We start from the raw sequence: 16,744 nt of genomic DNA on the forward strand, positions 1-16,744 counted from the left end.
ATAATTTTCCTCTTTGATAAAAATATTCAGAATCCTGTTGTACTACTGAAGGCAAAATGTGGGAAACTTTGCTAAGTTTAAAACTAGAAGGAACATAATGAAAAATTATTGATGCACTTTCAATGTTCTTTCAAAAGAGGATAAAAGAGAAAAAAATTCTGGTATGGTTACCATGAACAGAAAAGGCAAGATGCCTTCCTTTCACATATTTTAATAAGTGAAAGGTGAGCGGTGAGTCATAAAAATGAGCTACTTCATTCCAGTGAGTGAGTGGCTCTGATGTGGCCCCTGAAAAAGAATGGTTTTTGAATCTCTCTCCCCCTCTCTCTGTCCACTTCTCCATTCCACAACTTTTTGAGAAATTTCTTTCTATCACCTTGGACACATGGCCCTATAGTATGTATGGGCATTAATGAAAAATAAAGCAAACAGTACACAAAAAGGATGATGTGTCTTCAAATTTAATGCCAATTACATAACAGTGGCACTAGTAGTGCCACTATGAGGGTGGAAATCAGGTTTGTTTTTCATAGATGCTGTAGCAGCTGTGAACATTAGTTACTTTTAAGAGTGGACATAGTGGATTGATGTAAGTTAAGGTGCTTAATATGACAAAGATTCCATTATCAGTAGCTCACTGAGATTGAACAAGGTTATGTAATGGGGCTACAAGAAACTGGATGTTCCTTCTTCAATATTGCAGAAAAACTCGATAGGAATGTAGGCACTGTACATGATTGCTGGCAACAGTAGTTACAGGAAGGTGTGGTCACAAGAAGACCAGTTGCTGGACCACCATGTGGCATTACCAACAGGGAACACCACTGTGTTTAGTGTATGGCACTGGTAAATCATACCGCATCTGCAGTTGGCACCACAGTGACACAATGAACTATTACAAATCAGTTACTTCAAGCTGCTTTGTGGTAAGGGATCCTTACCAGAAAGGATTGATGGAGGACATCCAAAATGTCCATGGGAGGGCATCTCATTTTGTATTATCATGAAATAGTGTGGAAAGTGTCATGATGTGATACCCAAGTCAGGGTGGAAATTGCAAAAACAAAGGCCTTTTTTTGTTGTGGCCAGAAATTTTCATACAATTTCTGTCACTAACTTTCTTCTATGAATGCAAAAGTATTTTGATTCCACCATACACAGAAAAAATTATCACCATAATAAAATAACAGAAATCAGAGCTCATATGGAATGATTTAAATGTTCATATTTCTCATTTGCTGCTCGAAAGGCAAATGGTAATCAAATAATCTGAAAGTGGTTAAATAAACCCTCTGCCAGATGCTTAAGTGTGAATTGCAGAGTATGCATGTAAATGTAGATGTAAATGTAGATGAAATAGCCAAAACATACAGTTGTGAAGTCACAAAAAGTAAAACCAAAGTTACAGCCAGGAACTATCACTAAAATGATACTTGGAACGTTTTTAAAAGTTTATCCTAGTAGGTGTTCATTTGTTGCTAGATTTCCTCAGTGTTGGTAAATTAAAGAAATTTGTAATATACTCCTGCATTGGCTGACCAAGTGCAACAAGTGTGGAACTCCACCCCACAAACTGGCATCCTGCACCTGTACAATACAATGAATGCACATTTTCATGCTTACATTTAGCATTCTGGCAGTTACACTGATTATTAGCATACCAACATTTCGCTTCTGCTATGGCTTTCCTCACACTTACATCAACCTGTAATTTTGCAATGTTAATCACTTAAATCACTTACATATGTTTCCTAGATAAATGTATTCCTGAAATTCAATTACTCTACATTAATTATTTATTGGTATTGTGATTTTCCCCCCATCAACATACAATGGTGAGAAAAGCCATTGCAAATATTAAATGCTGATACACTGATAACTGACATAACCACCAGAATGTGCACGCATTTTAGTGCACAGGTGTCGAAAGTCAGATTGTGCAATGGAGTTATATGTCTGTGGCACTTAGTTGGCCAACATGGGGATAGTTAGTGTTAGTTATGAATGGTACTAAAGTTTTCATCCGATGGTTTCCTATACGTGCTCAATTGGAGACAGGTCATGTGATTGAGCCAGCCAAGACAACATGTTGATACACTGTAGAGCATGTTACACTACAATAGTGTTATGTGAGTGAGCATTATGGTATTGGAAAATTGGACTGTAAAGAGTAAGTTAAGATATCAAGACATTACACTAATATTTGCTACTGTGGATTAACTTCCCACAACTATAAGTACCACATTTAGCATATAAAATCGTGCCACATATATATTATGGAGTGACTCACAGTCACAGAAGGTTGGTCTACTCTGACAGATATGGGTATATGCCTTAAAATGAGCTGGACAGTTTTTACAAAGAATGAGAAAGGGAAAAAAATCAGTCTTCAAGAAAAGAGATAATCAATTGCAGACTACTACAGAGGCACGGGCTTGTTGAATGCTAGGTACAAAATTCTTTCAAAGATCACAATTACAATTACTTAGAAAATACTATATACATATATTTGTGGCATCTGTTGTGTTGGACATGTGTGACATAACAGACACCACACTATTGGTTGATACAGTGGTTGTAAATATCAAATTTTGAAGGAAAGACCAACACCAGCTGCAATCAGGAATCAAAATAATTCAATGGTGAAAGTGGAAAATTCAGACTGGGAGTTAAACCAAAATGTCCCATTTCTTGCTACAAGCAAATAGGTGACTGGACGTTAGATGCTACTAGCATGTGACAAGCTGAGAATTTGAGTTAGACAGAAAGCATGTCCCGATGGCTGAAATGGCAACTGTTTGCATTAAGTGGGAGATCTAAGTTCAAGACCCAGTCCAGTACAAATTTTCAACTTTCACCACTGAATTATTTCAATGTTGATTGCGGCTGGTGTCAGTCTTTCTTATGAAATTTAGGCAGTAACACTATATCTTTGAAAAGGAGAAAATGGTTTATGTAAAAGTTTTATGTATGAATGCATTCATTACAGTACAAAATCTGAAAAAGAAAAACATAAATTAAATCTTAATTAAATAAGTTGTGGACAAATGACAGTTTTATAGATTACCTCATGCAAAATTAAGCTTGAAGGAAACAAATAACAGAGTTCTTGAATGAATTCATTAAAAATGTAACAAAATATGAGGTCAATGAAGCAAGCAATCAGAACAAAGTAAATGACTTCACCCTTGATTAGAGTTCTGAGCACGTTATGAAATTTCCAGAAGTTCAGAGAAGGATGAGAAAATTCAGTTTTACCATTAAGAACAAAATCTCTGTAGATAGGCATGTAAAACTCACTAATGTTATTAAAGTAGCATACGACATAACTGCACGCCTACTAGCTCATTTACATAAACAATATTCTGAAGAGAGCTGTTGACCAGAGGTATTGAAATATGGCAAAGTTAAACCACCTTTCAACAAGGGGTCAAGAAAGGTAATGTGAAATTATCATTCTATGCATTCATATGAAAACAGACTGTTTCCCAGCCACAAAAATAACCTCAGAATGGGGGAACATAATACCTGGAGCCCCACAGATCAGTACTCAGTCAACTGTCATTTATAGTCTACATAAACAGTCTTTGCATGAGTTTAAAGGACAGTTTTAGAACTGTAAAGTTTGCTGGTTGCAAACTTCTGCAGGCACAGATCAGGTGGTAGTTGAGAAGTGCTACTAGTGGTTCACCGCTAACAGCTTAATCTTACAAAGACTCATATTATCCAATTTCATATAAGCAATAAAGAGCTTTCATCACCAGAAGTAATAATGGTCATACACTGAATGAAGCACAGTGTATAAAATTCCTTGGGGTTCAGCTGGATAACAAATTAAAACAGCATCAACACATGGAAAAACTAATCAACAAGCTCAGTTCAGTGTGTTATGTCCATAGAAATATTTTCCATTGTGCTGACCTAGAGTCAAGAGTGTTGGCTTATTTTGGATATTTTCAATCCCTGTCTCATGGAATTATGTTCTATGGCAGTACATTTAGTATAAATGAAGTGTTTGTTCGGCAGAAGTAAACTGCAAGAATATTGTGTACAGTAGATAAACATACATCTTGTAGAAGCCTTTTTAAGGATCTTGGAATTCTTACACTTAGTTCCCAATACATTTTCTCCTTAATGGTTTTTGCTGCTGATAATGGAAAACCATTTTCAACTGAACTGTGATGTACACAGCCACAATACAAGACACAAAAACTATTTACATGTAGACTGTCCGCCCCAGTAGCTGAGTGGTCAGCGTGACGGATTGCCGTCCTCCGGGCCCGGGTTCGATTCCCGGCTGGGTCGGAGATTTTCTCCGCTCGGGGACTGGGTGTTGTGTTGTGTTCATCATCATTTCATCCCCATCCGGCGTGCAGGTCGCCCAATGTGGCGCCGAATGTAATAAGACCTGCGCCAAGGCGGCCGGACCTGCCCCGCGAGGGGCCTCCCGGCCAATGACGCCAAACGCTCATCATCATCATCATGTAGACTTATCTACTTCTACAGGATTCATAATGGAATTGTGTACTCTGGTGGTAGGATGTTCAACAACTCCTGCTTAACTGTTAACTATGTGGGATGTAGCTCTGTTTGTTATTAAGATGTATGACAAGTAATAGTGCAATACGCAGAAGTGCCGGAGAAACTGATATAGACAAGCATATTCAAATACACAGATATGTAAACAGGCAGAACATGGCGCTATGGCCGGCAACACCTGTATAAGACAACAAATGTCTGAGGCTATTGTTAGATCAGTTACTGCTTCTATGATGGCAGGTTATAAAGATTTAAGTGAGTTTGAACATGGTTTTATAGTTGGAGCATGAGAGACGGGACACAGCATCTCCGAAGTAGCAATGAAGTGGGAATTTTCCTGTACAACAATTTCACAAGTGTACTGTAACTATCAGGAATCTGATAAAACATCAAATCTCTGACACTGCTGTGTTTGGAAAAATATCCTGCAAGAATGGGACCAACGACAACTGAAGAGAATCATTCAATGTGACAGAAGTGCAACCCTTCCGCAAATTGCTGCAGATTTCAATGCTGCACCATCAACAAGTGTCAGTGTGGAAACCATTCAACAAAACATCATTGATATGGGCTTTTGGAGCTGAAGGCCCACTCGTGTACTCTTGATGACTGCATGGCACAAGGCTTTACATCTAGCCTGGGTCTGTCAACACTGACTTTGGACTGCCGATGACTAGAAACATGTTGCCTGGTTGGATGAGTCTTGTTTCAAATTGTATTGAGCAGATGGATGTGTACGAGTATGGAGACAACCTCATGAATTCATGGACCCTGCATGTTATCGGGGGACTGTTCAAGCTGTTGGAAGTTCTGTAATGGTGTGGGGTGCGTGCAGTTGGAGTGATAAGGGACCCTGATATGTCTAGATATGACTCTGACAGGTGACACGTACATAAGCATCCTGTCTGATCACCTGCATCCATTCATGTCCATTGTGCATTCCAATGGACTTGGGCAATTCCAGCAGGACAATGCGACACTCCAAACATCCAGAGTTGATAGACAGTAGCTTGAGGAACACTCTTCTGAGCTCAAACATTTCCACTGGCCACCAAACTCTTCAGACATGAACATTATTGAGCAAATCTGGGATGCCTTGCAGCGTGTTGTTCAGAAGAGATCTCCAATCCCTCGTACTCTTATGGATTTATGGACAGCCCTGTAGATTTCATGGTGTCAGTTTCATCCAGCACTACTTCAGTCATTACTCAGGTCCATGCCGTATCGTGTTGCGGCATCTCTGCATGCTCGCAGGGGGCCTACACGATATTAGGCAGGTATACCAGTTTCCTTGGCTCTTCGGTGTATAAAGGACTCAGTATTTATTGACATAAAAATCTGTTCCCTGATAAAAACCTTTGTCATCATGTGAATATTATGATACTAATAGTGCATAAACAGCAGCTATATAATAAAACTGAGGAGGGAACAGCTGTTTTCAGAGTAGCAGCTTTCTTACTAATTTACTTGATTATATTTAGATGACAGAGGCATGAATTGCATTAAGCAATGTAACAAGAGCTTATTGTTAATACAGTGTGAAGATTAAGTATCTACAATGTGTTTGTCTCAAATTTGTGTATCTTGACTCATTCTGCATCACTATAGGATCTCTTTCTTCATGGGATCTACAGAATATGATGAATGAATAGATGAATGAGGAAGCAGCTCTTACCAAGATCATAAATTATATTGTAAAATATGTTTTTATCCTAAGCAATCAGTTTGATTTTGAACAGGACAAAAGCGTCACAGATGCAGTATGTAGTTTTGCTGAGAAAATAAACTGATTATTAGAATGCACAATGAGGTTGGAGGACTCTTCTGTGACCTCACAAACACTTCTGATCCTTTCAACTGAGGCTTTCTTGTTTATGGACTTCGCAAACATGGCATAAGGATTTAAACCCTACTTATCAAACAGAAAATGAAGGGTAATTATTTTCGATGGGATAAGTTCAAGATTTACTGGTAACTGTTATTTCCCAGTCAGTTTTGTTTGTGAACATTACTTCTGTGTTATTTGAAAATCTGGATGCAGAAAAAATTCCTATCCAGTGATCGGTATTCTCAGTAGATTTGAAACTTGATTTAGCTAAATGGGTTGAATCTGAACATATCTAAATCCCCAGTGATGTATGTCAGAACTGAACAGTCAAAGTTCGACCAGAGTAAGATATTTACAGCAACCAAGGTAGAGAATTGATTGACTCAGTCATATTCTTAGGATTCAATTTACTTAAACATTTAAGTTTACATACAGCTCTGATTACCTAGAAAACAAACTAAGCAGCTTTGTATTTGCAGTGTGAATATTTTCAACTGCAACTGACATGAACACAAGGAAATCTCTTATTGAATCTGTAATTAGATACTGTAATGCTTTTTGAGAAAGATAGGTCAATACTGAAGTTGCAGAAAAAAATTGAGTACAGCAGAGTCCCGGTAATCTGAACCCCAGTAATCGGAACTTTTGGTTAATACGAACATGAAAAATGTTAGTCTAAGTATGGAAAACTGTATGGTAAACTGCTGTACATACACATTATTTTAATTTACACAGTATAGTAAACTTGCATTAGAAAAATTGGCAAGAAAACATTAGGTTTAAACAATGCATAACTATTAAAGAAAAGCTGTCAAACTTACTAAAATACAGTGGACATTTTATCCCTACTTTTTAGATGGCAAAAGCTCAGTCATTGTTTTATGGCATAATGAATATGTTATATGAGGCGTAGTTGTGCAATCGTCTCATAAACATCAAATCAGCAGGTGTAGCAGTGGGCTGTTGGTTCAAATAACATAGCGCGAGGTCAAGGGCTTCTACTGCCTCACTGTGTGGCACCAGCTCTCCTTTGTCACTTTCAGGCTCATTGTCACATCCGTCACAGCAGTCCACTTCTTCCTGGTCTTGAGTCACAGCAGCATCTAAATCAGTGACAGTACGGTTCTCCACACATACCCCATCTGCTGCCATCCACTCATCTACGTCTCCTTCACTAACTTCTTCACATCCAGGGATTGCCTGTATCATTTGTAGTAGATATTCCTCTTCATTTTCAACTAGGTTGTTTTGAAATTCAAGAGATGTCCACAGTTTTCTCCACGATTTTCTGAAATATTCTGCCATGCATCAGTGGCATAATAAACAACATACTTCACATTGGTCTTTTTTATTTTGTCCACAAAAGGACTGCTATCACCTTGGATCACCATTCTAAAAATTGTTTTCTGTAAATAAGTTTTAACGTTTGCAGTGGTCCATTGGCTGTAGAAGTGGTGTAACATTCGCCACAATTTCTCCATCACATAATTCCTTGGTCTTATGTCAAAGCACTAGGTGGATCAAAACAAAATGTCCAGACACTCTGTGACCAAAATGGTACTGAAACAGAGGATGACAGACTAAAGGCCGAAATACTAAATGTCTTTTTCCAAAGCTGTTTCACAAAGGAAGATTGCACTGTAGTTCCCTCTCTAGATTGTCGCACAGATGACAAAATGGTAGATATTGCAATAGATGACAGAGGGATAGAGAAACAATTAAAATCGCTCAAAAGAGGAAAGGCAGCTGGACCTGACTGGATACCAGTTCGATTTTACACAGAGTACGCAAAGGAACTTGCCCCCCTTCTTACAGCGGTATACTGTATGTCTCTAGAAGAGCGTAGCATTCCAAAGGATTGGAAAAGGGCACAGGTCATCCTTGTTTTCAAGAAGGGATGTCAAACAGATGAGCAGAACTATAGACCTATATCTTTAACGTCGATCAATTGTAGAATTTTGGAACACGTATTATGTTCAAGTATAATGACTTCTCTGGAGACTAGAAATCTACTCTGTAGGAATCAACATGGGTTTCGAAAAAGACGGTCGTGTGAAACCCAGCTCGCGCTATTCGTCCACGAGACTCAGAGGGCCATAGACACAGGTTCCCAGGTAGATGTCGTGTTTCTTGACTTCTGCAAGGCATTTGATACAGTTCCCCACAGTCGTTTAATGAACAAAGTAAGAGCATATGGACTATCAGACCAATTGTGTGATTGGATTGAAGAGTTCCTAGATAAAAGAACGCAGCATGTCATTCTTAATGGAGAGAAGTCTTCCGAAGTAAGAGTGATTTCAGGTGTGCCGCAGCGGAGTGTCGTAGGACCGTTGCTATTCAAAATATACATAAATGACGTTGCGGATAACATCGGAAGTTCACTGAGGCTCTTCGCCGATGATGCTGTAGTATATTGAGAGTTTGTAAGAATGGAAAATTGTACTGAAATGCAGGAGGATCTGCAACGAATTGACACATGGTGCAGAGAATGGCAACTGAATCTCAACGTAGACAAGTGTATTGTGCTGCAAATACATAGAAAGAAAGATCCTTTATCACTTAGACACAATGTAGCTGGTCAGCAACTGGAAGCAGTTAATTCCATAAATTATCTGGGAGGAGGCATTAGGAGTGATTTAAAATGGAATGATCATATAAAGTTGATTGTCGGTAAAGCAGATGCCAGACAGATTAATTGGAAGAATTCTAAGGAAATGCAATCCGAAAACAAAGGAAGTAGGTTACTGCTTGAATATTGCTCACCAGTGTGGGATCCGTGCCAGATAGGGTTGATAGAAGGAATAGAGAAGATCCAATGGAGAGCAGCACGCTTCGTTACAGGATCATTTAGTAATTGCGAAAGCATTACGGAGATGATAGATAAACTCCAGTGGAAGACTTTGCAGGAGAGATGCTCAGTTCCACAGTGTATGAGAAGGATGATTAATAATTAATTAGAAGAGAATGTTTTAATGCACAGGAAGTTACGCCCACTAAAAATAAAGTTACACGAGGCACCGAAGCAGGAATTTTAATACTCAGTGAATGAACTCACATAAGATGAACTGACAATGTAAACTAGATAAATCTTGTTAATTATCTAAGGATATATAGGTCTACATGTTTATTCACAGAAATCTCATTTTTGTGTCATATTATTATTTATTACTACAAATATAACATAAATTTGTGATATGGTTCATTTACATGAACCAAATGGTTTTCAAGTGTACATCATGAAATGAATAAATCCTAATCCACAAAAGAATGTAAAATTTATTACTCAAACAAGTCTTATTTCATGACATATACTTTTTCAAAGTCCTTTACTACAGGCATCTGAAATGCAGATAATTAATCAAGCTAATTAATTAGTTTGTTTATATTACTGTACATACCCATCATCATCTTGTGTTGCAGGAGCATAGGTAGTTGTCTTGTTGCCAGGGTGGTCACGAACATCAATGTCTATGTATCGAATTCCATGCACTAACTGTCCCCAAACATCGGCATCTTGTGTGAGAACATAGCAGCCATGTCTTTCACTTGTATTTTCCATAACTGATCCATTGTAAGTGTCTGAACCGTTTGTCCCAGGGATGAACAAATCGGCAACGGTCAAGTTTTCCAGCTCTTCTCTGTTTAAAACAAAATATGCAGAATCTAGAATTTCAGTATTTATCCAGGTAAGAGGATATAAATTATGAAGCAGATAGTATGCTTCTTTTATTTGGTGAAACTGTCAATTTTTTACATTTATATAACAACACTTGCACATTGAACTACTGTAACTAGTGGCAACATCATCCTTCCACAGAATTTGAAGTTTGTTGAAATACATTGTACTGATAAGACAGCCTTGTGATACTGATAAGACAGCTCACTGACAGATCATTTAAGACCTGAAGAACATAGCACATTATGTAAAACAATATACACTCCTGGAAATGGAAAAAAGAACACATTGACACCGGTGTGTCAGACCCACCATACTTGCTCCGGACACTGCGAGAGGGCTGTACAAGCAATGATCACACGCACGGCCAGCGGACACACCAGGAACCGCGGTGTTGGCCGTCGAATGGCGCTAGCTGCGCAGCATTTGTGCACCGCCGCCGTCAGTGTCAGCCAGTTTGCCGTGGCATACGGAGCTCCATCGCAGTCTTTAACACTGGTAGCATGCCGCGACAGCGTGGACGTGATCCGTATGTGCAGTTGACGGACTTTGAGCGAGGGCGTATAGTGGGCATGCGGGAGGCCGGGTGGACGTACCGCCGAATTGCTCAACACGTGGGGCGTGAGGTCTCCACAGTACATCGATGTTGTCGCCAGTGGTCGGCGGAAGGTGCACGTGCCCGTTGACCTGGGACCGGACCGCAGCGACGCACGGATGCACGCCAAGACCATAGGATCCTACGCAGTGCCGTAGGGGACCGCACCGCCACTTCCCAGCAAATTAGGGACACTGTTGCTCCTGGGGTATCGGCGAGGACGATTCGCAACCGTCTCCATGAAGCTGGGCTACGGTCCCACACACCGTTAGGCCGTCTTCCGCTCACGCCCCAACATCGTGCAGCCCGCCTCCAGTGGTGTCGCAACAGGCGTGAATGGAGGGACGAATGGAGACGTGTCGTCTTCAGCGATGAGAGTCGCTTCTGCCTTGGTACCAATGATTGTCGTATGCGTGTTTGGCGCCGTGCAGGTGAGCGCCACAATCAGGACTGCATACGACCGAGGCACACAGGGCCAACACCTGGCATCATGGTGTGGGAAGCGATCTCCTACACTGGCCGTACACCACTGGTGATCGTCGAGGGGACACTGAATAGTGCACGGTACATCCAAACCGTCATCGAACCCATCGTTCTACCATTCCTAGACCGGCAAGGGAACTTGCTGTTCCAACAGGACAATGCACGTCCGCATGTATCCCGTGCCACCCAACGTGCTCTAGAAGGTGTAAGTCAACTACCCTGGCCAGCAAGATCTCCGGATCTGTCCCCCATTGAGCATGTTTGGGACTGGATGAAGCGTCGTCTCACGCGGTCTGCACGTCCAGCACGAACGCTGGTCCAACTGAGGCGCCAGGTGGAAATGGCATGGCAAGCCGTTCCACAGGACTACATCCAGCATCTCTACGATCGTCTCCATGGGAGAATAGCAGCCTGCATTGCTGCGAAAGGTGGATATACACTGTACTAGTGCCGACATTGTGCATGGTCTGTTGCCTGTGTCTATGTGCCTGTGGTTCTGTCAGTGTGATCATGTGATGTATCTGACCCCAGGAATGTGTCAATAAAGTTTCCCCTTCCTGGGACAATGAATTCACGGTGTTCTTATTTCAATTTCCAGGAGTGTACAATATATTCCCTTTTGGGTAGAGTAGTTTTGTTGGTACAAAGCAGTTCAGTTACCTGTGGAAATACAATACCATTCACTGCATCCATGATTAAATGGTATGTGTGAAAATGTCAACTGGGAATAGGTAGCATTAGTTTGAAGTAAGCATGTAAGAAATGAATCATATGTAAAGAATAGCTATGCTGCAGATAAATGCACAGAAAAGCAATTAGGTGCTACAAGGATAGAAACCCAATCAAAATACTTTTGTATCATTTCTTGTAGGTAAAACAGGAAAAAGAATGAAAATGAGACAGAGACGCCGAAGTGGCGTCACCTTAAAAGACTTGCACCAAGATATCGGGTCTACCTGCCAGCAGGTCCTCGCCACACATTTTATTGTCATCGTCGCTGATGATCACTTTGTTGCGACGGCGGTGTTAGTTTATTTTTGTCTCTTGGAGGCTTTCGGATTATTAACTGCCAGCGATATTCCAAGCTATCCTGGCGTTCTAATTTGAAGTCCCGCGTGACAAAGTGCATAAATCATGTCACGTAGTGTAGCAGAGCTATGGCAGCTTAGACTTTAGCTACTGACGGGAGTAACTTTTTCATTTATATCGGTAGTGTCGTCTCGAGAGGAAGGACTTACGGTCGCGTGATCTCCGAGAATCTTGATGAAAGCAATTTGTAACTTGGTAACGACGAAGTTGGAGGACACTGCGCCTCAACAATATATTAATATTTTACCAGCTTTGTCTGCTATTCATTTACGGGAGTACTAATCTCTCCCAAAATGTTGTTATCTTAGAAGCATACAATATCAGAGTCCAAATAGGGGTGCGTAGCGTACTGGCAGCTCTGCTGCAGGTAAGATCAGTTAAGGTTAAGAAGTCGAGGATGTGCGGCTGGACATCGAACACTCGGAACCAGCAGGTATGTCTGCAGTTCAATAGTCACGCACCACTGGTAGGGTAACAGTTCATTTGTGGTACGTTGCTGATCAGGGTTTGGAAATCAGTTTTTTTTTTCTCTCCTTATCAACCGATGTGTTTTCTTTGAATCGACCGTGAAAAGTCCCAATGGACATTAACGTAAAATAAGAGAGGAAATAGCGAGGAATGCTACAAAATTCTATTGCAGAGCTGAGTGAAGAAGAAACGTTCCCAAGTTACAACACTCTCCACTAATAATAACAAAGTATTTAAATCAGTGAATAGTTCATTTTTTATCATACTGATAACATTAAAAAATAGCGTTTCAAAATCTTACCGGTACATTAGAAAATATGAGGGACACATGTATCGCATAATTCATTCAAGAAGTTAATAGAAAGAAACATCTACAACTTCATCATTCACTCAATATAAAATCGAACTATGCATATACTACTATCAGTACTTCACGAAGCACTAAGATTGTAAACGCTGGTCTGCAAGCCATAGTAGTAAAGTGTCTTCCATTTTGTCTGCCCGTCGACCCCTACTCAGCTTCCTGTGGTTTGCTGAGTCTAACTGTGAACTGACGAACTGCCAGATTTATTGAAAAAATGGTTCAAATGACTCTGAGCTAACTTCTGAGGTCATCAGTCGCCTAGAACTTAGAACTAATTAAACCTAACTAACCTAAGGACATCACACACATCCATGCCCGAGGCAGGATTCGAACCTGCGACCGTAGCGTTCGCTCGGCTCCAGACTGCAGCATCTAGAACCGCACGGCCACTCCATTTATTGCAAACGTTGGGTACGTCAACCGGTGCAAATCAGCTTTACCTGGCTGGAAAGTTACCGATGAGGCCGCAAACCTATCCGCGTGAGCAGGCCTTCAAACTGAAAGAATCCTGGGTTGAATGTAAATTCTAGAATTGCTTGCCATTCTCGAGACTCTTAATTTTAATGCTACTTTGTTCTCCAGAAGTTAGTTACGAAATTTCTAATATGCACCGTATGCAAGAATACACAGCCCAGTCACATTAATGTGACCACTACCTATGTTCGACATCAGCTTTCAATAACCACTCACAGACGGCAGGTGACACCAGCAGTAGTAGAGTTCACAGAAAGTGTGTCGCGGGGGCACGTAAAACGGTGCAGTCGTAATTTGGATACAGAGTGATTTATTTGACGTCGAAAGGGGCATGATCATTGGCTTGCGGAACAATGGTGGAAGCAATTCCGAAACGGCTAAGTTTTTAAACCGGTCGCATGCCGCCGTGGCTGAAGTATTCCGTGCATGGCAAAACGGCGCCATCCAAAACTGGCGCCGATGTGTATGAGCGAATAGACGTGCAGCTGTTAAGCAACAGACCGTCCAGATGAACTAATGGGATACCAACAGCGTCTCCTCAACGACAGTTAAGCGAACGTTGCTGCATATCGGCCTCTGCAGCAGGTGTCTGATTCATGCATCCACGGTGAGTGCTGTTCGTCATCGATGGAGGCTGGAATAAAGCCGCCTATACCGAAACTGGAGGTCCACTGAGTGACGACAGGCGGTCTTTCCAGATGAGTCACGTTTTATGCTCCATCAGCCAGATGGTTGTTAGCATATACGGTGTGAAACATCCGAAAGCAAACATCCTGCAACAATCACCGCATCCAGGCTGGAGGGCATTCCCTAGGTGCTCTCGTCATTCTGCAAGACACAATAGATGAACACAAGTGTATACACATCCCTGGGGGCCATGTCCACCGCTACAATCTGCTTGTTTTCCCTCAGCAACATGGTATCTACTAGCAGGACAGTTCAACTTGTTACGCTGTTCGCATTGTATGTGCATGGTTCAGAGAGAACCAGCCTGAGTTTAGTATTTTATCCGACTTCTTAAGTAATAGAACCCAGTACGTTGTCCTCGATGGTGAGTGTTCATCGGAGGTGAGGGTATCATCTGGAGTGCCCCAGGGAAGTGTGGTAGGTCCGCTGTTGTTTTCTATCTACATAAATGATCTTTTGGATAGGGTGGATAGCAATGTGCGGCTGTTTGCTGATGATACTGTGGTGTACGGGAAGGTGTCGTCGTTGAGTGACTGTAGGAGGATACAAGATGACTTGGGCAGGATTTGTGATTGGTGTAAAGAATGGCAGCTAACTCTAAATATAGATAAATGTAAATTAATGCAGATGAATAGGAAAAAGAATCCCGTAATGTTTGAGTACTCCATTAGTAGTGTAGTGCTTGACACAGTCACGTCAATGAAATATTTGGGAGTAACATTGCAGAGCGATATGAAGTGGGACAAGCATGTCATGGCAGTTGTGGGGAAGGCGGATAGTCGTCTTCGGTTCATTGGTAGAATTTTGGGAAGATGTGGTTCATCTGTAAAGGAGACCGCTTATAAAACACTAATACGACTTATTCTTGAGTACTGCTCGAGCGTTCGGGATCCCTATCAGGTCGGATTGGGGGAGGACATAGAAGCAATTCAGAGGCGGGCTGCTAGATTTCTTACTGGTACGTTTGATCATGACGCGAGTGTTACGGAAATGCTTCAGGAACTCGGGTGGGAGTCTCTAGAGGAAAGGAGGCGTTCTTTTCGTGAATAGCTACTGAGTAAATTTAGAGAACCAGCATTTGAGGCTGACTGCAGTACAATTTTACTGCCGCCAACTTATATTTCGCGGAAAGACCACAAAGATAAGATAAGAGAGATTAAGGCTCGTACAGAGGCACATAGGCAGTCATTTTTCCCTCGTTCTGTTTGGGAGTGGAACAGGGAGAGAAGATGCCAGTTGTGGTACGAGGTACCCTCCGCCACGCACCGTATGGTGGATTGCGCAGTATGTATGTAGATGTAGATGTCCTCAGCAAATGTAGTCTTATATAACGAAATAATGTAAGCATCTAAGAGTTCTTAAAGTATTAATGGATTCAGTATTATATTACTCACTGCTCCTGTATATTTTTTAGGACCATGGCAATTTGCTGTATGCATCTTATTGTTGACACTCCCAAAGAACGTGGTACGTATAACCTTCTGAACAAGGACATTATGTGCCCGAAACCAGTAAAGAAATTAAATTTCTTTTACGCAACTGGTTGCTTATTATTTCGTTTTATTCCAGGATTACTTTACTGTGCTCCGCTAGACACCATACTCCCCCGATTTAAACCTAATGGAGAATCTGTGGGACCACTTCGATCGGGCTATTCGCGCCACGGATCATCAACCGAGAAACGCAGCGCAGCTGGCCACGGCGGAATGGCGCTACATCCCTGTCAGTACCTTCCAGAACCTCAGTGACACTCTTCCTGCATGTCGGTCCGTGCTGCAAAAGGTGGGTTTTCAGGCTTTTGACGAGTGGTCACATTAATATGACTGGACAAAGTACAAACGCTTCTAGTAACGTTTTTTTTGTGGGGGAGGGGGTCAATAACTCCATGATCGACCACATGGATCCGCACGTGACTCCACTGCTCCTGAACTGTGCAAGAATAGACTGATTTGAGGAGCACCCCATGGGGAAACCATGAAAAGTATAAATCATGATAGCTTCAAGGGTATCTGAATCCTTTACTCCAGAGTGTGGGTCCACTGTCTTGACCAGTGCACCATTCTCATGGTGCTGGTTTGGAAGATATGATCGTGCTGTGATGCAATTGTGCTTAAACCACTGATGAATTCTTCTCGGGTTATCAGCCGAGTGGTGGCGTCGTCTTGTTGCAACGTTTTCAATGAGTTTCGTGCCCATCATCTTCTGGCGAAGTGAATACGCCGAGAAAGACTGCAATCGCATATGTGCTTAAACCAATTATGTGATTTTTCAAATTCATTATAGGTTACAGTATCGAATTTAATAATTTCTGACTCTTTTCACTTCAGTGTGTAGAGATGCAAGATGCAGTGAAATGAATAGGAAACAGATGGAAAAAGTTAGAGAACTATTTATTACTTCAAAAATAATCGCCGTAACTATTAACACAAGACGGCCAGTGCCTTCATGGAAAAATGTTTACGGTTGCCTACGGAACCAGGCATGTACCTCTGTGTCCGAAGCAAACTGACAGCCACGAATATCTTTTTTCAGGGCTCCAAA

General features: G+C 41.4%; 1 protein-coding gene across 1 annotated transcript in view; it reads right to left on the reverse strand.

The window, feature by feature from the left end:
- The window catches only part of LOC126185017 (PI-PLC X domain-containing protein 1-like), a 102,567-nt gene that overhangs the window by 38,119 nt on the left and 47,704 nt on the right, over positions 1-16,744 (reverse strand). The window contains exon 4 of the mRNA XM_049927740.1: positions 9,766-10,005. Within this exon, the coding sequence (XP_049783697.1) occupies positions 9,766-10,005 (240 nt within the window). The remainder of the gene's footprint in view (positions 1-9,765; positions 10,006-16,744) is intronic.

Source organism: Schistocerca cancellata, chromosome 4 (assembly GCF_023864275.1).
Source record: "Schistocerca cancellata isolate TAMUIC-IGC-003103 chromosome 4, iqSchCanc2.1, whole genome shotgun sequence".
Lineage (NCBI taxonomy): Eukaryota > Metazoa > Arthropoda > Insecta > Orthoptera > Acrididae > Schistocerca > Schistocerca cancellata.